The 24,628-nt window shown below is 37.4% G+C and overlaps 1 protein-coding gene across 1 annotated transcript; it reads right to left on the bottom strand.

The window, feature by feature from the left end:
* Positions 1-257: 257 nt before the first annotated feature.
* On the bottom strand, positions 258-479 carry LOC118835646 (NADH dehydrogenase [ubiquinone] 1 alpha subcomplex subunit 1-like). The gene has a single exon (XM_036742856.1). It carries the CDS (start codon positions 477-479, stop codon positions 258-260), a length of 222 nt encoding a protein of 73 aa, XP_036598751.1.
* Positions 480-24,628: the final 24,149 nt, after the last annotated feature.

The following is a 24,628-nucleotide window of genomic DNA, read 5'->3' as shown; positions in this document are numbered from 1 at the left end:
TCTTTCCCTGTAGTATCATTATTTGTCTATTGTTTTTGAAATTCCTTCTAAAATCAGTAAATTTCAAAGGAAATAATTATATACAAAATTCTGTTATAGATTCTAATCAATGAAAGAACTACTAATTATATATTAAGAACATAACATTCAATGAATGTACAATTTTATTTTATTTTAGTCTTTTCGTCTTTAATATGCACCAGACAACATCTTGTACATGTGCTCTGCAATCATGAAGATGGGCAGCATGGGGCCATTTACGAGTCTTCCTTTATGTTCTCCAACCCCTTAGCCTCATAATAACGATGGAATCCAGAGATCCTCCTGTCCCTTTCCAGTAGATTCCACCGGTATCGATTACGAGCAATTCTCTTTTCCTTGCCCCCATTACTGTACTTTTGGATGAGAGCGGTGCTAATTCCGGGGATCGTAAGACATACCCCCATAACGGCCAGTCCGGGCAGACATTCAAACCACATCTCTGGAAGAGGCTTGAGGCCACAGACTGTTAGTGACTGCAGTTACCACGCTGGCGCGAGGCGGGAAGGGGGGAGGGGGGAGGGGGGAGGGGGGAGAGGGGGGAGGGGGGAGGGGGGGGGGGGGGGGAGGGAGGTCAATGCACAATTTTAAATAAAGGCTCGCCAACTAATGCCACAAAACCAGGGATTTCTGAGTATTTCTGACTCTAGAAAAACAATGTCTTCTTTGCTTTGACATTTTGGCAGGGCAGTCTTTTCTTACTCCGTGTTCAGCCTTAACTTTCCTGATTGATTGTATTAAAAGTGTAGTTTTTGCGAATAAAATTACAATTTAGGAATTCGGGGAACAAATGCATATTCTAATTTTTTAGTTATTCTTTAAAATAAGTTTTTAATGATGTCTGGTTTCTTAAATCGTTATAGTTATTCATAATATCCTTCTATTCTCTCCTCCCAGAAAGCTATTGCACATAACAAACAATATTTTTTTAAGAGAAAAAAAATTAGCACAATGGATTAATATATTGAAAAGGTCCCAAAACATGCACAATTGTAACACCTGTGAACCTCCCACTTCCACAAAAGGGTAGGATGAGGGTGTGTTCTCATATTCATTTGAGTCCCACTTGATCTTTATAATTATATTATATTTGCTTTTTTTTTTTTTGGTGTGTGGTTGTTCTTTCCACTTACACTGTAGTTACTGTGTATATTGTTTTCTTGGCTCTGCTTACTTGACTCTGCCTCAGTTCTTATAGATCTTTCACTTTGTATTCATCACATACTCATTTCCTTGTTGTTGTTGTTTAGTCATGTCTGACTCCTGGTAACCCCATGGACCATAGCACACCAGGCTCTTCTGTCTTCCACTATCTCTCTAAATCTATCCAAGCTCATGTTTATTGCTTCTATGACCCTATCCATCTCATCTTCTGTATCACCTTCTTTTTTTGCCTTCAATCTTTACCAACACCAGGGTCTTTTCCAATGAGTCTCATCTTCTCATTATGTGACCAAAGTATTTAAGCTTCAGCTTCAGTATATTTGTCCTTCCAATAATAATTTTAACTAATTTCTTTAAATATTGACTGATTTGATCTCCTTGCTGTCCAAGGGTCTCTCAAAAGTCTTCTTTAGCACGACAATTTGAAAGTGTTGATTCTTCAAGGTTCAGATTTCCTTATAGTCCAACTCTGACAGCCATATATTACTACCGGAAAAACTACAGCTTTGGCTGTGAGGATCTTTATCAGCAAGGTGATTGTAATGTTAATGGACTAGGAAGATCTTCCCCATCATTTTGTCTTTCCCTGTAGTATCATTATTTGTCTATTGTTTTTGAAATTCCTTCTAAAATCAGTAAATTTCAAAGGAAATAATTATATACAAAATTCTGTTATAGATTCTAATCAATGAAAGAACTACTAATTATATAAGAACATAACATAATTACATTTTGATGTAATTCTGAACTAAATATATATATATATATATATATATATATTCCACATTCAATGAATGCATAATTTTATTTTATTTTAGTCTTTTTGTCTTTAATGTGCACTAGACAACATCTTGTATATGTGCTCTGCATTCCATGACACATTCAATCATGGATGTATTACTGCTTTGAGTTCAGGCCCAGCTGTGATACATCCTGAGTCACACAGAGCCCATTGGGGGAGGGACTTGCCTAAGGAGGAGCTTGCTTAGGGGAGGTTTTCACACCTTTTGCTAATTTCTAACTAGGCACTTGAGTCACAAGGGTTGTGATGCTTTCTGGCTCTGAGAAGTGTGTATGTATACTCTGAGTTGGTATTTTGCTTTGGGGGTTCTCTTATGAGAAGAACCTTGTGATTCCCTGGAGGAGACTCTGAGTAGCTGTTTTGTTAAGAGCCCCCTGACTACCCAAAGTTTGTGCTCCCTCGATCCGGTGGCATATGTAAAATGTATAACAATATTTCTTTGGTCAGGTATCTGGAGCCCTGTCTGTTGATCTTTGTGCTTGTATTTTTCTCTGCTTGTATTTTCTCTGATGCTCAGGGTGCTGACCTTTCCCCTGAACTAGTGAATATAATTAAAAGTAGGATTGTTAACCCCTTTTCGAGTAGTCTTTCCTAGAAAAGCAGATCAAAGAACCTGTGCTAGCAGGCCATCCTGGGTATGCTAGGGTGCTTGTTGTTACAGTGATGTTTCTGTATGAGTCCAGATTTGCCATAGCTTTCCTTCTGAGGAGCAAGTGTCTTTTTAATTTCTTGGCTGCAGTCACTATCTGCAGTAATCTTTGAGCCCAGGAATATAAAATCTGATACTCCTTCCATTTCTTTTCCCTCTATTTGCCAGGAAGTGATGGGACCAGTTGCCATGACCCTAGTTCTTTTTTTAAATGTTAAGCTTCAAACCAGCTTTTACGTTCTCTTCTTTCACTCACAAGAGGCTTCTTAATTCTTCTTCACTTTCTGCCATCAGAGCAATATCTTCTGCATATCTTGAGATTGTTGACATTTCTCCCAACAACCTTAATTCTGGTTTTTGATTTGTCCAGCCTGGCATTTTGCATGATGTACTCTGCATGTAAATTAAATAAATAAGGTGACATTATGCAGCCTTGTTGTACTCCTTTCCTAATATAAACCAATCAATTCCATTTTTTGTTTTAATGGTTGCTTTTTGATTTGCATACAGGTAACTTGTATCCTCAAGAGACAAGTAAGTTGATCTTGTACTTCTTTCCCTTTGAGGACTTGCTACATTTTGTTGTGATCCACATAGTCAAGGCGTTAGTGTGGTCAATGAAGCAGAAATAGATATTTTTCTGGAACTCCATTGCTTTCTCCATAATCCAGTGAATGTTGGCAATTTGGTTTCTAGTTCCTCTGCCCCTTTGAAAACTAGCCTACTCTTCTGGTAATTTTGGGTTCACATATTGCTGAAGCCTAGCTTGCAGAATCTTAAGCAAAACCTTTCTTGCATCTCAAATAAGTACAGTTTTTCAGTAATTTGAACACTCTTTGACATTGCCCTTCTTTAGGATTAGGATGTAAAATGGTCTTTTTAGTAGTTACTCTTGAGTTTTATCAATTTGCTGGCATGTGGAATACAGCACTTATACCATCAGCTTTTAGGATTATAAATAATCCACTGAAATTCTGTCACCTCCACTATCCTTATTAGCTAGCTAGCTTCCTGAGGCCCGCTTGACTTCATTCTCCAGATGGGTAACCAAACCATTGTGGTTATCAGTGATATTAAGATCTTTCTTGTATAGTTATTTTGTTTATTCTTGCTACCTCTTCTTAATCTCTTCTACTTCTGTTAAGTCCCTACCATCATTTTGTATAGGACAATAATATTCTATTCCATTCATATGTCACAATTTTTTTAGCCATTCTCCAATCAATGGACATATACATTGTTTCCAATTCCTTGCTATCACAAAAAAAAAATGCTGCTGTAATTCTTTTGAAGTACATGTGGACTTCCTTCTTATTGAGAGCTTTCTTGGGGTATGAGCCCAGAAATGGAACCTCTAGTTCAAAGGATATAGTCATCTTAGTCACTTTGCTATCTTCATTTCAAATTGTTTTGGAAAACGGTTGTACCATTTCATAGCTCCACCAACAATGTATTAGTGTGCTTATCTTTATATTACCCCCCCCCCACAGTTAGCATTGTCATTTTGGGGTTCATTTTTTTGCCAATTTGCAAATTATAAGGTAAAACCTCAGGATTTTTAATTTTCCTTTCTCTTATTAGTGATTTGGAGCATTCTTTCATGTGTTTGTGAATATTTTTGCATTTTTTTGAGGAACTATTTGTTCATATCCTTTGACCACTTCTCTGTTAGAGAATGGCTGTTTCACACACACATACACACACACACACACTCTCTCTCTCTCTCTCTCTCTCTCTCACACACACACACACACACACACACACGAGAGAGAGAGAGAGAGAGAGAGAGAGAGAGAGAGAGAGAGAGAGAGAGAGAGAGAGAGAGAGAATTTCTTGTATACCAAACCCTTATTAGAGAAATTTCATACAGAGATTTCTTTCCCTCGTTCAAGTACTTCCCTTCTCATCCTAGGTATGTTAATTATTAATTTTGTCTGTGCAAAAGCTTTTCAGTTTCAAGTAATCAAAGTTATCTATTTTATCTTTTACAATTGCTTCTATCTCTTGTTTGGTTAAGAATATATCTCCTACCCATAGCTGTGAGAGGTATATGTGATTCTTTTCTCTTCCAATTTTTTTTAGTCTGATCATTAATATTAATGTTGCATATCCATTTAAAATGTATGGTGGAATATGGTGTGAAGTGTAGGTCTAAGCTGAATTTCTTCCAGACTGCTTTCTAGTTTTCCCAGCAGTTTTCATCAAATAAGAAGTTTTCCCCTAGGTAATTTATGTTTTTCATTTTATCAAACATTGTGTTATTGAGTTCCATTCCTTCTGATTCTCTCTTGTCTAGTCTGTTCCATTGATCTGTCTCCATTTTTAACCAATACCAGATGGTTTAGATGAGTGCTGCTTTTGAGTAAAATATTACTTAAAATTATAGGTAAATAAAATTTTTAGTTATTCTTTAATTATGAAAGGTTAAATGATCTATGTAGATTTTACAAAAATGGATTTATATTTCCTCTTAGTTTTTAAATAAGCAAGATCTCATATCAAAATTATGAAAATTTAGCAAGTTAATATTCTTGTAAAAAGCAGTTGCATTTTATGAGTAATTTTAAATATTTTGCATAACTTGAGTATTTCAATTTATAAAAACTTGTGATGTGAGAGGTTGTATTTTGTATTTCCTACAATGTGAATTACAATAACATGGTATGTGTGATTTTGATTTATTTTTATATATTTACATTTTTATATTTGTTTGAGAATAAACATTTTCTTTTCCTATTCCATGTTTTATTTGGGCATTAAACAGGATATATTTGTTTTATTTTTCACATAAATATAAATCTCATGTAAAGATTTTAATCAGTCTTTAATGGTTTCTTCTCTTCCCTTCTCCTCCCTTCTCCAGATGTAGATGGCCTTGCACAATTTGTTTAACTTCTCAGTCTCAGCTTCTTCATCTATTAAATGTGATGACTGGACTTGTTGATCTCTAAGGTCTGCTCTCAGATCTAAAGAAAGTCTTAGTATACGTGCCACGTACAGCCTGGATGATGTGTAACACAAGCAATTATTACACATTAGTCATTTTGTATATCATTTTTTCCATACATGGTATTCACTGATTTCATCTTAATTTAGGTTAATCACCATTAAGCTTCCATTTTGCTCCTTTAAAATTTTAGTTGAACTTCCCAAAAGGATGGCTGATTAAATCTGTTTCAGCCCTAAGGAGCATTCTTTCTTTTCCCTTTAGGCTATAGGCTTTACCATTGGTTTAATAGCAATATTGCTCTTGTTTTAGAATTTTATTAAAAAGTAATCAAATTGTCCATATCTTAATAATGCTAATTTGCCCCAAGGACTGGAAAAAAATTAAGTTCCATAGGAATTGATGGTATCAGGTAAAAAATATACCTATCTGAAAATGATAACAAATTATCATTCTGAGCTAGGTTTCAGCAACTAGCTCAGAGAAGAATTTTAGGTCTCTTTCTTATGTGGATGGCTTATGCTATCCACAGCTTTCTTCTTAAATAAATAAATTTTGATTTTAAAGATTTTAAAATCATCAACCACATATACAGAAAATATGTCACTTATATCTAAGAATTATTGCTCTGAGCTCACCTAGATTGTATTCAATCTTGAGGAGCACTTTCTAATAATGATCTCTGTGATCCATATTACTCCCATTTAGGGAGACTCTAGAAACATGAATTTGAGTGAGGTGATAGAAGGGAAGACAGACTGGGAAAGTGGCAATTGGAATACATGCCATCTTGGGGTGGGGGGAAGGGTAGAGATGGGGAGAAAATTTGTAACTCAAAATTTTATGGAAATGAATGTTGAAAACTAAAAATAAATTTTAAAAAATAAATTTAAAAAACCCATGAATTTGGCTTATTTTTAGCTTTCTTCCAAGGGTTTTTCTTTATCAACTTGTTCCCTACAAGCATTCAAGGCTAGCAGAAGCATTTACACATAGAACAGGCTTTCTGAAAGGCAAGTAAAGAAATAGGGATTTGCCACTGAATCTAGTTAGTAAAGGAATTGGGTCCTCTTGGGTGTTTGGAATTGTTGTGAGAGCTTTCTTTATACATTAAGATGGAAGTGATCAGTATTTAATGTTCATAATATCTCATTTGTATTATAGAACAAATGGCCATTTTTAATATACTGATTGTCTCTGTCTTGCTCCATGCATGTTAATGAAGCTACCAGCAAGAAAACAGATCTAAGAATTGTCCTGCCCTGGGGTAACAAATATGCAAATGCATATGAAATGCCAAGTAACAAGGACTCAGACCTCAAAAGTCTCTGTTTTCTAATTGTGGTTTAGTCACTTAGAAGTCTTATTTGAGTTCTCAGTGATGGTCTTACATAAATGAGCTTAGTTACATCTTTTAGTAACATTATAATATATCCTCACCTTTTGTCCTAAAGGCCATAGAATTCAGGTATTTTTCTATTAAAGGAAGAGTATTTCTTTGTAAGGTGGCAAACCCCCTTGCATTTGCTCCTTTCTTTTGGTACCATGCACTATCTATATTTCAACCTCTTGAATTTCCATAGTTTGAGGGAATGCTTGTTTCAAAGCTTGGGTTCCTTGAGACCCTGGAGAGAATCTTCTATGCTACCATGTCTGTAAGGCAGGTGTCAAAAAGTGAATACTCAGACTGAAATGCAAAGAAATTCATTAGTGCATTCAGGAAGACTGCTTGGGTTGGTTGCAGCTTTAGCTTCTGAGGATACTGGTTGTTTTTTTTTCTTTTTTACAGCTTTTTAGGAGCCCTTAGAATACTCAGCCAATCAGTTGCATTTTGTGACAAAATGGAAATAGGGGAATTGTGCAAACCTTGGGGTCACATGAGTTCCTAAGGGTCAAATTTGTTACTCTGGAAAAATGCACTTCTTATCAGAATATCCTATGCTGGTAGTACAACTCTAAGATGGTGGAGGTCTCCTTCAAGGTAGAATCAGTCAGGCTCATCCTGCTGTTTCCAGTAAGGAGAATAAAATACATCCTTCAGGTCTTTATTGACACAACACCAGAGCTCTGTTTCCTTAGTCTTACTTTATTTATTGGCTACTTTATCTAGGGAGCATATTTTCTCCAAACTCACAATACATAGGTTCATCTACGTCCTCCCCTATGCATTCTTGGGCTTTATAGAGCCACTTGCCCATAAATAGCATACTTGGGCTGCAAAACTTTTTGATGAGCTCTGGGAAGAATGTCAAGGAATCTATGGCCCTTATTGCAAGGAAATCTGTCGTATCAGAATTAGACACAACCAAAGTCCATCTATATGGAGAACATGTAATTTGCATTATGTGGATTGGGTTGTAGACATCTTCAGACACACAGTGAGCACAACAGGCAAAATTCTCAAGGCACAAAATAGCATCCTGTTGACCAATATAATAAAAATGACAATTAACCTAAATTAATTTATATATTCAATGCCATACCAATTAAATGACCAAAAATTATTTTACTGAATTAGAAAAAACAATAACAAAATTCATTTGGAAGAACAAAAAGTCAAGAATACTAAAAGAACTAATAAAAAAAGTAAAGGAAGGAGGTTTAGCAGTACCAGATCTTAAACTACATTATAAGGCAGTAATTATGAAAACTATCTGGTACTAGCTAAGAAGTAGAAAGGTAGATCAGTGGAACAGAGTGAACATACAATTTATAGCAGCAAATAAATATAGCAACATTGTATTTTACAAGTATAAAGACTTAAGTTTTGGGGATAACAATTTATTATTTGGTAAAAATTGTTGGAGAAAACAGGAAAGCCATGTGGCAGAAATCAGGCATAGACCAACATCTTACACCATTTACAAAGATAAGATTGAAATGGATACATAACCTAGATATAAAGAAAGATATTACAAGAAAGTTTGAAGAACATGGAATGTATTGCCTATCTGAATCATGATAAGCAAACAATTTATGAATAGATAAAAGATAGAGAGCAGCATGAGGAATAAAGTGGATAATTTCAATTATATTTTATTATTATTATTATTTACAAATAAAACAAGTGTAGCCAAGGTCAGAAGGAAAGCAGAAAATAGGGGAAAATTTATAAATAGATTCTCAGATAAAGGTCTCATGTCAAATATATAAAGAATTTTGTCAAATCTATAAGAATATGATTGGTAGTTAAAGGATATGAACAGGCAGTTTTCTGATGAAATCAAAACAATCTATAGTTATGTGAAAAAATGCTCTAAATCATTATTGATTAGAGAAATAAAAATTAAAATTATCTTCAGATATCAATTTAAACCTATCAGATTGGCTGAAATGATTGGAGGGAAAAACAACAAACGTTGGAGGGGATGTGGAAAAATCGGTGTGCTAATTTACTGTTGATAGAATTGTGAACTGATCCAACAATTTTGGAGTGAGTGAGTGTGTGTGTGTGTGTGTGTGTGTGTGTTTGTGTGTGTGTGTTTAGCCTTTGGATACAACCTGCTTCTTCTCCTGGTTGGACTCCAAGTCTCCCTGGTTGGAAGCAAAGACTAGTGGGAGGAGAAGACTATAGAGATATTTATTCTTGCCTCCCTGTGAGCCACATCTGGACAGATTCAAATAGATACACAAAACCTACATGGACAATGACACTGTATCACACTCACAATCCTACACACACACACACACACACACACACACAAAACATAGACAACATTTATATGGCACTTTAAAATTGGCAAGTTACTTAATAAATATTAACTTATTTATCCTCACAACAACTCTGGGAGGTAGGTGTGCTATTATCATCCCCATTTTACAGATGAAGAAACTGATGCAGAAAGAAGTTAAGTGACTTGGCAAGGTCACCCAGCTAACCATGTGTCTAAGACCGGATTTGAATTCAAGCCTTCCTGACTTCAGGTTCAGTGCTCTATTCACTATGCCACCTAGCTTCTTTAAAATAAAAGCATATAGTGCAAAGCACCATCTTATTTCTTCCTTATAACAACCTTATGAGACAGGTACTACAGGTTTTATTATCCCTGTTTTAAAGATGAAGAAAATAAGTCTCAGAAAAGCCAAATGATTTGCCCATGGTCAGTCACCAAATAAGGATCTGAGGTGAGATTTGAACCTTGATCTTTCATGACTCCAAACCTAATGTGCTTTTTAAATGATCTAAATTGTTTCTTTACTTCTGTTGCTAAGTATTTTGTATGAGATGATGTTTCACTTAGATCATTTTTCTGGGAAAAAATGAATAAGGTGAATCTAGTCTGAAACAAGACAGAGGTAAACCATTATAGAACACTCTAGTCTTTCTTTTGCATTGAAATTTTGATGATTCTTTTTTTCCTAGATATCAAGAAAAGAAAAACAAAGGCAACAAGATTTAAAGCACTCCAAAAGGTAAATGATAGGCAATGGCTATGTTTCTAGTACTTTAAAATTTTAAGTGGTTATAAATAATAGACATATAAAGTGTATCTAAGCGTTAAGCTAACAGTGTACTCTGTAATTTAAAGCACCAATCTAGTAAGTATTTACTAAGAAGAAAAAGTTTCCTCATCCTCCTATCTACAATTATACTCTTCCTTTAAAAGAGGCTGAGGCTCATTTCTGTTCAACACTTTCCTAACAAGGACCTGGGCCACTCTAGTTGGTTTCATGCTAGAATTCCTAAGCCAAACTTGTAGAAATAATCATATATAATTAATAACTTTTCTCACTTTTCCCATACATTCCACTTTCCCACCACTCATTCACTCTTCAGACCTTTGCAATCTGGTTTCTGTTCCCACCACTCTACAGAAACTGCCCTCTCCAAGGTAACAAAACCTAAGAGTGATGCTGTCTCCTCCTTTTCACTTAAACCCCCACATCCTAATTCCAAATTAATTTAATTCTACCTTCATATCATCTTTATCCCTTCCTTGATATTCCCACAAAGAATGGCCCAAGAGATAATCCCTCAAATAATCAACAAAGATCCTTTGATAGAAGTATTTAAGACTCTTCCCCTTTGGAATCTACACATGAATGCTAATTCAGATTTCATAGGGCAGGGGCAATAAATGTCCAGTATTTTTACAGGGATCCTGACGAACAGCATGAAGACCTTAATTACTAATACAATAGTGTGTGTGTAGTGTATCAGAGAGATTGTGTTCAAACTTAAAGCACTTGCTAGAAAGCACTTGCCCCAACTAAGTTCATTTACAAATAGTTTCCTCTTTGTTTTTGTGGTTTAGTCATTTTCAGTCATGTCCAACTTTTTGTGACCTCATTTGGGGTTTTCTTGGCAAAGATACTGGAATATTTTGCCATTTCCTTCTCCAGCTCATGAGGTTGGGAAAATGAGGCAAACAGTGTTAAGTTACTTGCCCAGGATCATACAGTAAGTATCTGAGATAAGATTTGAACTCAGGAAGATGAGTCTTCCTGACTCTAGGCCTGTCATTCTATTTATTGTGGCACCTCTGCCTTTAATTCATTGTTATGCTGGGTCAAGGTGGCACACATGTGCTATATGTACATTTTAGCAAGCAGTATCAACTTATTTACATTCTTCAGATGAAGGATGGCACTTGTAGTTGCAAAATTCTAAGAAGCAAGCATATTCTTATACATATTTAAGAAATGCCATGGAAACCACAAACTGGAAACTATGCAATGAGCCATAGTAGTTATAATTTAGGGAGCCAACAAAAAGTTGGCCAGGAGCAAATGCTGGAGTTGGTATATACAAATTGCTGGATAAGTCAATCTAATCTAATCTGATAAATATTTATTAAGCACCTACTATGTCCCAGGCACTATGCAACAATTAATAAAAAAAGAAAGACAGTTTTTGCCTTCAAGGAGCTTACAATCTAGTGGGCGAGGGGCAGAACACCAATGAGCATCTTGTTCCTTGGAGTTGAGACCAGGCAGAGTAGCAGATGCAGAGTGGAGTGAGATCTGCAATCCAATTTCTACTCTCAATAAAGGAAGGTATTGGGAGGAGTTTTGTATTTTACACTCTAGCCCTACAATCTGTGGGGAGAGAAGGCTGAGGGAGGTGAAGTCAATCAAGGTTGAGTCAGTAGCATGGTGATGAGATCAGAGACGATGAGCTAGGAAGAACATCTTGTTCTGTGGAGTTGAAACCAGGCAGAGTAGCAGATGCAAAGTGGAGTGTAAGTGGGTTGATAGTTGCATCTTCCTGAGCTAATTCATTAAGGATTAGTATAGCTAAGTCGTTCAAAAATTGAATCAACAACTCTGCCATTCTGGAGAACAATTTGGAACTTTGCCCAAAAGGCTATAAAATTTGCATACTCTTTGACCCAACAATATCGCTACTAGATTTGTTTCCCAAAGAAATCAAAGGGAAAAGGACCTATTTGTAAAAAAAAAAAAATTATAGCAACTCTTTTTGTGGTGACAAAGAATTGAAAATTGAGGAGACGCCCATTAGGTGGGGAATGATTGAATAGGTTTGGTATGTGATTGTAATAGACTACTCTTGTGCTATGAGAAATGATAAGTAGGATGGTTTCAGAAAAACCTGGAAAGACTTATATGAACAGATGCAAAGTGAAGTGAGAAGAACTAGGAGGACATTGTATATGATAACAGCAATATTGTAGGGATGATAAACTGTGAAAGACTAAGTTACTCTTACCAATGCAATAATCCAAGATAGTTCTGAAGGACCCAGGATGAAAAATGGTATCTACCTCCAGAGAGAGAATTAATGAACTCTTGGCACAGATTGAAGCATATTTTTTTACTTTATTTTCTGTTTTTGTATGTTTTCTTTTGCAACATGGGTAATATGGAAATACGTTTTATACGACTTCATATGTAAAATCAGTATCATATTGTTTGCCTTCTCAGTAGGTGGGCAAGGGGCTGGATGGAGGGAGAGAATTTGGAAATCAAAATTTTAAAAAATGAATGTTAAATTTTTTATGTGTAATTGGGAAATATTTAACAAAATAAAGAAAAATATGTTAAAAATTGGGCCAACAGGGTAGTATTCATAGGATAATAATAGATTTAGCTCTGGAAGAGATCTTAGATGCCATTGAATCTAGCATTTTTATTTTATAGGTAAGAAAACTAAGGTAGAGAGAACATATAAGGATCCAAGGTAGGATTTGAACCTATGTCTTTCTGACTCAGAGTACAGTATTCTATCTATTATACCATATTATGTATATTATTCCTTGACTTAGTATCCATTGTTGTTGTTGTGGCTTGTTCTGACTTTCCTTGACCCCATTTGGGGTTTCCTTGGTAGAGATCCTGGAATGGTTTGCCATTTCTTTCTCTAGATAATTTTGCAGATGATGACATTGGGGCAAACAGTCTTAAGTAACTTAAGATCACACAGCTAGTAAATGTCCAAGGCCAGAATTGAACTCAGGTTCTCCTTACTCTAGGGAATTCTATCAACCTAGCTGTTCACTTGTGATGCTAGCATATTCAAGCATGGTCCTTTGTACCTGCCAGCACAGGCAAGTCTTCTGGTTAGCAATCTCATGCCTAAGGATGGTGTTAAACAACTTCTTGAGCTCTTGAAGAAAGTGTCCATGCTTTGTAATAGAAGGCTGCATTCCACAAGGCTGAATTCAATGAAAACCACCTTAGCTCAGGCTATAGAGACTCTCTCCAGGGAGAGGAAGACCAACTTGTGTTGATCCAGGCACTCTAAGAGAGTCTTCATCTGCTCAGTGCAAGAATCTAGGATGCTCATTGTACCATGGATAGAATGGGTACTTGATTCCACATGCAACCAGGACAAGGAGTTTCTTTCCTGTAACATGACAGATATGCCTCACAGCATAGCCAGCTCCCCACTCAGGGGTCTGTTCCAATTGCCACTGCAACCCTGAGCTGTTTGGAACCTTCTGTTTCAGTTTTCAATCTTGTAAATGGCTCTCAATGTCATTGTCAGCCACAAACAGATCATATAGAGGGTATCAGACAGTGCTATCCTTCTACCTGGCATAGCAGGCTATGTGCTGATGATTAGTACAATTGACAGGGTGGGAGGAAAATCCTCACTTGGGCAAAAAGGGACAGGGCCAAACCTGGATCTAAGCAATTATTGACAGAAAGGCAGCTTGGGCGAGGAATCTGGGTTTTTTGGATCTAACAAAATCTAAGGGGCTGAGATAGAAGTAGGAGGGAATTTTCTGATACAAACACTCCCCCAAATTTTATCTTTCCATGGCAATGGTGGCCTTCCCTTTTCTGACTTTGCTTTGATTGGCTGCTTCATCATGGATTGAATTCATTATGCCTCTTCCTTGTCATGATGTCACAGATTTAGAAAATAGAGAGTAATAGATTTCTCATGCAAAGCTAAGCGTGGAAGGGGGGTGCCAATGTGGGTGCATACCCCTAGATATATTTCTGTTACAGGACAGCTCATTGTTCACCTCTTTCTTTATCCCATAGCTATATGTATTTTGTAGCTTGCGTTGAAGTTAATTTGTATCTCGGAGAAACCTCTAGACTAATATATAGTTCTAATACTGTCTTGATTCACAAAACTTTGAGTCTCTAGTCTAGTCCATTAGTTTATCTGATTGGACCCAAAGAAATTATGTCTAGGATTACTTTGAGCGTATGTAGGGGTAGGGTACAACTTAAAAGGAATAAAAAATGACTGTCCTCATGTTTTTAAACTTTGGGAGAAAAGGAATATTTGATCTGTCAAGTGCCATAAATAAATGTGTTGAAATAACTCATCTTCAAGTAATAATAAAATACAGTAAACACATTAGTTCTGCTCCATTTTATGGTAGCAGTATTGATCCCAGTCTTGAGATTTTTAATGCCTCCACCTACAAAAAATAAATACTGTCTGAATTAGTGACAGGTGCTCAATGGATATTTGAAGGGTGAAGTCCTTTTTTTTCCTCCTTAACTGCACACTTTCCTCACATTACTATATATACTCTGTGTGCTTCAGTGCCATGTTTGGTCTGATATAGAAAGAGGTAGTCAGGGAAGTGGCTCTTTCCCATTTTGCCTTTGGGGAGGCTTCAGGTGGGGAAAATGCCAGACTGGCTAGACTCACTAGCCTGGTCCTAGTTCATAGGTCATAGGATCATAGATGTAGAACTGAAGGGGAAACCTTAAAAGTCACATAGGCTAATTTCCTCATTTTATATATTTGGAAACTGAGGCACAGAGAGGTTAAGTGACTTGCTCAAAGTCACACAGGTGGCAGGTGACAGAATGGGGATGGGTCCTCTGACTTTAAATTCAGGACTTTTTTTTGTTTTGTTTATGGTTTTTCAGAGATGGAAGAACATTCCAACACATGTCCTGTTGGGTTTTGTAAATTAAAATTTTCTTCTTTGTAATTACAAATTTGACAAGTATGAGCATTTCCACACACGAAAAAGAGAAAAAAATGTTTTCTGTTTCTTTTAAAAGTATATACTGAATTCAACATGTGTCAAAATTCTCACTTGTCTGTGTTTCCCTATAAACCTCCTTCTGTTCTGTTCTGTGCATTTTTGGAATAGTGGTTATTCCAAAACTTTTTCCCTTTCCTCAATCCTCTTGAGTCCCACCCCATAATCTGTATCTCCACCTTACCTCATACTTCACTGAAAAAATAGAGGCCATTATTAGAGATGATCCTCTTCTCCTCTCTTCTTCATCTCACATTATTCAGATGACTTCCTCCATTATCACCTCCTTCACTCCAGTCTCCAATGAGGAGGTGGCCCTTCTCTTTGCCTAGGCCAACCCCTCTACATTCACCCTTGATCTAGCCCATTTAGTCTTCTCCAGTGTATCACCCCTCCTGTTCCCATCTTCTCTCTACCTCCTTGTTTACTGGCTCCTTCTCTGCTACTTACAAACACACCCATGTCTCCATGATACATAAAGAAACCTTTTGATCTGACTATCCTTGCCCCTCCTATATGACTATTTCTCATAGTCCTCTGGATCTCCATCTAAGTCCCCATCACATTTGAATAACCCTATCAATTTGTCTTGGGAGATCATTGAGGTACATATCAGGTGCTCCCGGATTTATGGGAAATAGTCACCTGGAAGCACACTACCCAGGTATCTGAGAGAAAGAAGACATCAGTCTTTTGCAATCCCCATGTCAAAAAATGGTGCTAGTAACAGAGACCTGGTTGGAAATAAGAGGAACAGTATGTTCTTGATCCCTGGAGGGAACTTCTGAGTGGTGAGAGATTGATAGGAATTGTAGTACAAGGGAGAAACTCCAGAGTGCAGATTATTGTTTGTCACTGTCAGAACCTAGATGAAGGAAGAACTATATCTCCTTCCAAGACAGGGGAGCTCTCAGTATTGCCCTCTGTAGTGATGAGATGTGACTAAATCAAAGAGAGTTTTTTTTCTGTCAAGATGGCTACCAATACTAGAGGAGCTACTATGTAAGAATGAACAGAAGAACCATGAGGGAGATTGATGCTGATACCACCCAATGGGAGCCATATACACTTACAGGAAGAGCAGAAGAAGAACTCTATCAATCAATCAATAAACATTTATTAAGTACTTACTACATGCCAGGCTTTTACAAAGTTCTGAGAGTGGCCTATTTATTGTTGGGTATCTTCCTTTTCCATACATTCCACTGTGAGATAATTCTATATTATTTTCCTTGAATTGTCAATAAAATGTTCTGTCTTTGAGTTCTGTGAACCATGTGCCTGCAAGGGGAGTTAGTATAGTACACTGAGTGGTGTCATATTGTGGGTTTCTCATATTTTATGAGTGGGGCAACCAGCCAGAGAAACTCCCCCAAGCATAACTGCAGCCTTTTATGTTACAAGAGAGACTTGAACACAAGGATTAAACATGTTCCTTAGTTGAGTAACTCTCGAGGATTTATGGAAGGACATGTAAAAAAATCATGCATGTAGAAAAGGTATAGCTAGGTCGCAATCTGTACCAGTGGAAGGATTATCTGGAGCAGGGATGTCTCTGCTAAATGTTGAAGTCAGTCATGACGTTGATACAAGTAATTTTACAATATGAATAATTATTTTCTAAGTATTGAGTTGACACACTAGTTAGCTCCATTCATAGTGTAACTTGGGCCTTCATCTGCTTGCCTTACATATATGTTTCCATCTGCTAGGTATTTAAATGGAAAATTTGATATAAGTATCTAGGATAGTGGTTATCATCATGTTGCTCAACATAGCTGAATTTTCTTTTTATCTGATGTTTAGGTTCTGCCCAAATTCACTCTTGACCAAGCACTAACCTATATATATGTGCCCCTTCCTTCAATTTCATTGTTCTGGAGACTGAAAGCTGAATTTTGAATGAAAATGTAAATTGATTGAGAAAGAAAAAAAGGAAGTGGGAAAATGATTCCCTTGTAGTTTTTAAGTAGGAAAACAGGAACTAAAACGAACAGGAGAATCAGCCATTAGGTTAATGTTGTTTTCTGAAGGGTGTTGTATAAACACATCAACAGAAAAGTGTTAGTTACTCCAGTGCTGGAGAGAATGAAAATCTGTGCTCTGTCTTCACTGGGCTTGAGCTTTGAATTTCTTGGAAACATTGATCAGTGTAAGTGCAGGTCGATAGAGGCTTTTGTGTTTGCATTTAAATGTTAATCAATCACATTTTATTAAAAATTTAAGGCACTATAAGAGAGAGAATGGAAAAGTGTTTGGGTTTGTGCTTATGACAAAGAAGTCAAGTTTGCAATCTATCCTGCAATGAGGCCAGATCTCCTCTGTGTCACGTTGGCGCGTTAGAGACCCATCTGCTCAGTAGAGGGTGGGGACCTAATATACACTTATCGATACAAACATGCTATCTCTCCTGGATGAGAAAAGGAGGGAACAAGTGACTTTCTGTGACATCTGGGAGAACCAACCAAACTTAAGTTTCTCATATGTTATTGTAACTACCCTATTTTTTAAAAAAATGTTTGATCAATGCTTTTTAAAGAGCTTCTAATAAGATGATAAGTCAAAGTAAAGGAGGGGAAGAAAGAAAAAGTTCAAAAAAGAAATTGAAACTCTGTTTTACTTTCTTCAATGCTAAAGAATGAGGTTGGGAGATGAAGCAAAGGGAAGAGAAGGTCTTGTAGTCCCTTTTACCCTGTGGATGGTTGGGGAGGGAGGGAAGAGAAGCTATGAAGGATCCTTCTAGCCTTTGTCTTTTTCGCAAAATATCAGAAATCTGTTTCTATCATTTGTGGGATGTGGAGACCAACTAAGGTTAAAGTCCTGTGTTCAGTTCATTTTTGTAATCTCATTATGTAATTGTAACAATACAGGATTTTTTTCCAACAAAATAACTTGAGAATGTTATCGTCTATGTGAATTATAATCATCAGATCATAAATCTAAAGCTAGAAGGGAATTCCAAGGGGATTAAGTACAAGTTCCTCATTTTACAGATCTGGAAAATGGAACTGAGGGAGGTGGTCAATTACCCAGGAATACATAGGTTTTAGAAAGTGTTCAAGGAAGAATTTCAACCTAGGTTCTCATACCAGAGCCAACGGTCTGTCTCATTTAATTAATTGACTTAATTGAATGGAATTACTGAATAGAACTTTCTCAATGGCCAGGAAACATTGAATTTGAATGAAATAACAGAAAAAGGAGCACACAGATCAGGGATTCCCAACCCTTTTTTGGTTGTCAGACCTCCTTAGCTTTTAGTAAACCTTTCCATATCATTCATATTATATATGTGTGTGTATACATACATGTACACATACATATACATGTATACATATAGTTGAGACTGGGGTTCTTATTTCACCCAGCCTGACAGTGCAGCTATCACATATCCACAACTGATTGTCTCTATTACTGATCTGGCCTGGCTATCTACTCCTTATGCAGCCTGGGGCCAACTTAGTGCAGATACCTGATTGATTTTACCCTACTATAGCTCAGAACTCCTGAGCTTAAAAGAGCCACCAGCCTTAGCCTGCCCTAGTAGCAGGGATTACAGGCATGCAGCACCACCCTTTAGCACTCCTATTCAATATGAAAAGAAATAAATTCAAGAGTTTCCCATATATATTCATATAAAAATAAAAGAGATTAGTTAATTTCCCTCATACCTCTTGGTAAGATTTATCTATCCCAGGTTGGAAACCCCTGATATAGGTTGCCCAATTAGAGGGAGGTAATAGAAATATATACAAGATATTGAAAAATTGATTTGGCTATGAGCATCTCTGGAAATAAATTTGTTTCCATTCAGACTTCTGCTGACCTTGGGGAAATTGATGACATTAAGAGGAGAATACTCAAGTATTTCAACAGTAAAATAGCCCTTCCCAGAGGATGATGGTATAGCCTTTGTTACCTCCCAAAGCATGATCATATGGTCCTAAGACTGCTTTCGTAATTTAGGCAGAAAAGTCTTAGGACTTTCTGCTGTTGAGATAGGGAAGTATCAGTCAATAAGCCAGTGAGGGAAAAAGCTTGAAGGGGATATTCTGAAGTGAGTGAAGGTGAAATTCAGATCTGTCAATTCTTGTCATATTGTAGATTTGGTCATGGAGGGAGGCTAAAACCTTGACAAATTAAATTTTAAGATGATCTGTATAATTCATCGATTCATCTCACGAACACAAATAGTAAAGGTTTGTGTGACTGGAGTATCTTTCTTGCATTTCTCCTCCAACTTCTCTAATGCTCTTGATGGTCCCATCATTTAACAAGTCTCCTATGTTCAAAAGCATAGCTTTATCTTTGACTCTTCTTTCCTTCTCACTTCTCAAATATAGTGAATTTTTAAACTTGGCCAATTCTGTCTCTATAGTACTTCTTGCAACTGTTCCCTCCCCTCTACCCCCATTGCCACTAGCCCAGTGCAGGTCTATACTATCAATTACCTGTATTGTTGTAATAACTTCATAAACAATTTTCTACCTCCATATTTGCTCCCCTTCAGTTCATCTTTCAATTCATTCAATACTTAATGCATAGACATTTGTTAATTGCCTCTTATGTATAAAACACTGTGCTAGGTACTGGGAATACAAAAAGATGAAGCAACCAAAAACCAGGCCTTTCTTTCAAGGAGTTTACATTCTTCTGGGGGGAACACATGTAAACCCAAATAAGCAGTTTTAAGACATTTGTGGAGAGAGAAAGCCCTTTCCAATCAGGGGGATCAGGAATGGTATTCTGTATGAGGTGGCATCCGAGTTGAGTCTTTTTGGAATCTAAGGATTCTAAAGGTTTGATTTCAGAAGAAAGAGTGCATTATTGGCATAGGGTACAAATTGTAAAGGTGTGGAGGTCAGAGATGTGTAGAGTGCTAAATAGTAACCAGGAGACCAAAGGTAGCATTCAAAGAATAATAAGTAGACTGGCTTGACTGAAACAAAGTATACTTGAAGGGAAATTATGTGAAAAGCCTAGAAAAGTAGGTGGGAGGGGCAGCTAGGTGGTGCAATGGATGGAGCACCAGCCTTGGAGTCAGGAGGACTTGCCTTCAAATCTGTCCTCAGACACTTGACACATACTAGCTTTGAGACCCTGGGCAAGTTACTTAACCATGATTGCCTGAAAAAAAGTAGGTAGGAGTTATATTGTGAAGGATTTCAAATATCAAGGCAATACTATATTTGTGACCATGGGCAAATTATTTAGCCTTTAGGCCTCACTGGTAAAAGGGGGATGAAAATATTTTCAATGTTGATCTCTTAGACTTGTAAATAGAAAGGGCTATGTTAAATGTATTTTAAATGTCAAGGTAAACAGTTTCTATTTTATTCTAGAGAAAATAGGCAACCACTAAATATTTTTTTGAGCAGGGCAGGGATTTGACCACACCTGGGTTTTAGAAAGATGATTTTGACAGCTGTGTGGAGGATGCATTGCAGAGAGGAAAACTGGTAACTAGGAGACCAAATACAGCAGCAGGTTATTGCAATAATCCATGTAAGAGTTGAGGAAGTCCTGCCTTAGAATGATGGCCATATAAGTAGAGGGAAAGATTGGATGTGAGAGATATTGGGGAGTCAAAACTGATAAAACACATCAACTAATTGGATCTAGAGAGTGAGGAAAAGGGAAAAAACCCAAACAAACCTGAGAATGACTACAAGGTTTTGAATCTGGATGACTAAAAGGGTGGTGTGCCTTCAACAGAAATAGGAAAATCTGTCTTAGGACTGGGTTTGTGAGGAAAGAGAAGATCTATTTTGGACACTTCTATCAGGCATTTATATTCTTATGCATAAGTCTATCTGGGTCACTCTTTGCTTTACATCAGGCTGTGGCCACTGATTGCCTACTGAATAAAGTTCAAATTCGTTAGCCTGTCTTTCAAGGTTTTAAAAAAAATTGCCACCACTCTATCTTTTCATATTTAGCTAGTTAATCAGTTGATAAGCATGTATGTGCCAGGCACTGGGCTAAGCAATGGGGATTGTTGTTTGTCCTTCATTCTCCAAGAGCACCAGGACATCAGGGAGGTGATGCCATGATATGCAAGTGAATTGGATTTAAGTGAAGGAGGGCTGTGCTAAGTCACCAGCCTTACTTTCTCCTCAGGGGCCATCTGGGTCCAGTGGCCAGATACAGAGCAGAACAACTGGAGATGTCCCAGGATGCAGAGGGGGACCTTGGCCTTTTCAAGCTAAGGTTTTTAACAGGTCTCAGTTTGACTGAGGCAATGCCCATTCAGTGATTAGGATTTAAGAAATGAGACACAGAATGGCCTCTTTACCTAATTAAAAAAAATGATCTGGGAGGGGAAGACCCTCAGGGTTTCTGGCCAAAACAGAAATAATTGCTATTTACATTCATTCTGAGCCAATCAGGGCCCAACAATGGCCAAGCAGGGCTTGGCCTGGAACCTATTGTTGGCCAATCTGTGAGAGCCAGAGTGATTTGGGGTTAAAAAAAGTTTCAGAGATTAAAATAACATTAATATTCCCTTTGGAGAGAGAACCTGTAAGTAAGCATGTGATACCCTATATAGACAGAGGGAAAGGAGAGAAAGGAAAGAAAGGAAAACAGAAAAGAAAGAAAGCAAGCAAGCTGTGTTGCCCAAGCTGCATGCAAACAACTCTGTATAAACAAGCTACATACAAGATAAATTGGAAATGGGTTTCATCAGGGAAAATGCCTGGATTTGGGACATAGAGTCTTGTGTGAAGAACAACAAGGATCAAAGATACATGCAGGTGAATAAAGTGGAAGAAGACAGAAAAGGTGGTGGTGGAGGCAGGTTAGGAAGGGTTTTGAAAGCCAAACAGAGGATATTATATTAGATCCTGGAAATGAAGAAAGTCACTGGAGTTTATTGAGTTGGATGGTGACATGGTCAGACCAGCGATTTAAGCAGATTGCTTTGACAGATGAGGGGTAGATGAACTGAAGTAGGGAGAGACATGTGGCAGGCAAATCAATCATGCAGTAGTCCAGGTATAAGGAGATGAGGGCCTAACACAGGAAGGTGATAGTGTCAGAGGAAAGAAGGGAAGATATATGGAAGATGTAAAGGTAAAATCAACAGGCCTTGACAACAGATTGGATAGGCAGGGGAGGCAGGAATGAGAAAGAGTGAAAATCATAGGATGGTACCTCTGGTGGGATCCTGGGTGACTGTGTGGGATGAAAGACCAATTAAATTTATAATAAGGAGTCATCTCAGGGTGGGAACAGAAATAAATTTTATTCAATTCTCGAGAATTGGGCATCCCACCCTAGAACAAATCCAGGAAGGGAGGTGCTTTACAAGGCGCAAAGCACCCATAATTATACCCAACACAAGAGATTTCCGGTCTACCTCTGACCCTTCTCACCACTGGCTGGGAGGTTGGCTTACAATCTGAGCATGACAGCTAGACAAAGAACCGGGAAATTGAGGCACAGAAACTCTAATTCCCATTCCCTTAATGATTACAACTGAGGTGACATCTATAAATCTAAAGAAGGAGAATAGGATAAGGGGAGGGGGAGACCTTCTCTATTCTTTACAGTAGAGAAAAACAGGTCATTATGTCCCTGTTCTTACTAAGCAAATCTTTAAACCAGAACCAGAAGAAAGAACAACAAGTTTCAGGGTAAACTTTCCCAGACGCTGAGCCATCAGACTCTCATAGCCTCAGACTCTCACGGCCTCAGAATTTTTTTTTTACTTCCCTATTTCTTGATTTTTAAACATTTCTTAGCATGTATATATATATATACACATACATATCTTCCCTATGAAGTCTTCACATTTTATTTACCTCACACAGTGACTAATACTATTTAATACTTAATTTCTCACCTGGCTGCACTACTCTGGGAATTCTCTGACTTATCTATGTCTCCGGGGAGCTCATTACTGGTATAATCTCATCATCCTTCGAAATCTCATTTCAGCCTTGATAATCTCACCACTACCTTTGGCCTTTCTGACTTGTAGGGTGGGGCCGTGAATTCCTATCCTCCATTCAAGGAGAGAGATGAGCTCAGACATCTCATTTCTAGCCTGACTTCACTACTCAGGGATTTTTCTGGCTGACTTCTCCACTGTGCCCCTGAATCTGAATCTTTCTTTTTCCTCCTTTCTTTGGCTTCCTTATATCTATATCTAATCTATATCTATATCTATCTGTATCTGTATCTGTATCTATATCTATATCTACATCCGTATCTATACCGATATATTTATTATCTTAACCAATTAGATTGTAAACTTCTTGAGGGCAGGGACTGTCTTTATTTTATTTTTTCATATTTCTTTCTGCAGTGCTTATCACAATGCTTGGCGTATAGCAGATGTTTTATTGACTGTTGACTATACTAATTTAATACTTCTCTGCTCTTCATACTCTACTATCTAACAAAACTTGACTATTCCCCATTCTGTATACAAGTGTTGCTATTGAAAGATTGGGTTTATGCAGAGATGGAAGAAGAAAGAGAGGAAAATGCTGTTTTGGGGATAGGAAGATTGTTTTCACAGTTATTGCCACTGGACATAGATGAGGAAGGGAGCATTTAGAGGCACCAGGAAAGACACAAATTGCTGGATGACTGGATGACAGTGAAAAGTAGTGGATGTGAAGGCAGTCTGGGTATAGAGAATTAGGGCACTGTAGGAGACATTGGTAGGCTATGTATTACTTGGTATGAGGATTAAGTGAGGGGGAGCAGAGAGTCTGGAAAGTATAACTCCTGTGGTATGGTGGTGTCTGCCTGGGATGGCTTTTCTTTCTAATAACATTGTGGTGTTTGGCTTATTCAGGGCTTGCGGTTCTGAAGCTATTACTTCCACAGAACATATACCAATTCAGAGAAACCAATGATGAAAGCCGTATGGTGAGAGACAGTCTAGTACAGTTTATTTGAATTTGGTATAGCTGAGCTTACCTCTTTTTTTTTTTTAGATTGCTAAAACAGAGTACTGTTGATGGGTTTGTCAAATGGTGGCATTTTCCCATCTAGGTACCTTTGCTCACTCTGTTCCCTATGCCTGGAATGCTCTTTTCTCTACCCCCTTGTCATTCCATTTTTAATTCCTACTCATTCTTTTTTTTATGATTTTTTTTATCTATTTAATATATTTAGTTTTCAGCATTGATTTTCACAAGAGTTTGAATTACAAATTTTCTCCCCATTTCTACCCTCCCCCCCACTCCAAGATGGCATATATTCTGGTTGCCCTGTTCCCCAGTCAGCCCTCCCTTCTGTCACTCCACTCCCCTCCCATCCCCTTTTCCCTTCCTTTCTTGTAGGGCAAGATAAATTTCTATGCCCCATTGCCTGTGTATCTTATTTTCTAGTTGCATGCAAAAACTTTTTCTTTTGTTTTGATGAACATCTGTTTTTAAAACTTTGAGTTTCAAATTCTCTCCCCTCTTCCCTTCCCACCCACCCTCCCTAAGAAGTCAAGCAATTCAACATAGGCAACATGTGTATCATTATGTATAACCCTTTCACAATACTCATGTTGTGAAAGACTAACTATATTTTGCTCCTTCCTAACCTATCCCCCTTTATTGAATTTTCTCCCTTGATCCTGTCCCCTTTGGAAAGTGTTT

This window comes from Trichosurus vulpecula, chromosome 2 (assembly GCF_011100635.1).
Source record: "Trichosurus vulpecula isolate mTriVul1 chromosome 2, mTriVul1.pri, whole genome shotgun sequence".
Taxonomy (NCBI): Eukaryota; Metazoa; Chordata; class Mammalia; order Diprotodontia; family Phalangeridae; genus Trichosurus; species Trichosurus vulpecula.
Note: the sequence above shows the minus strand (reverse complement) of the source record. Positions and strands in the feature narration are given on the sequence as shown.

Bases quoted from the DNA above. Each gene is read 5' to 3' on its own strand.
- LOC118835646 (XM_036742856.1), bottom strand. From the start codon at position 479: ATGTGGTTTGAATGTCTGCCCGGACTGGCCGTTATGGGGGTATGTCTT.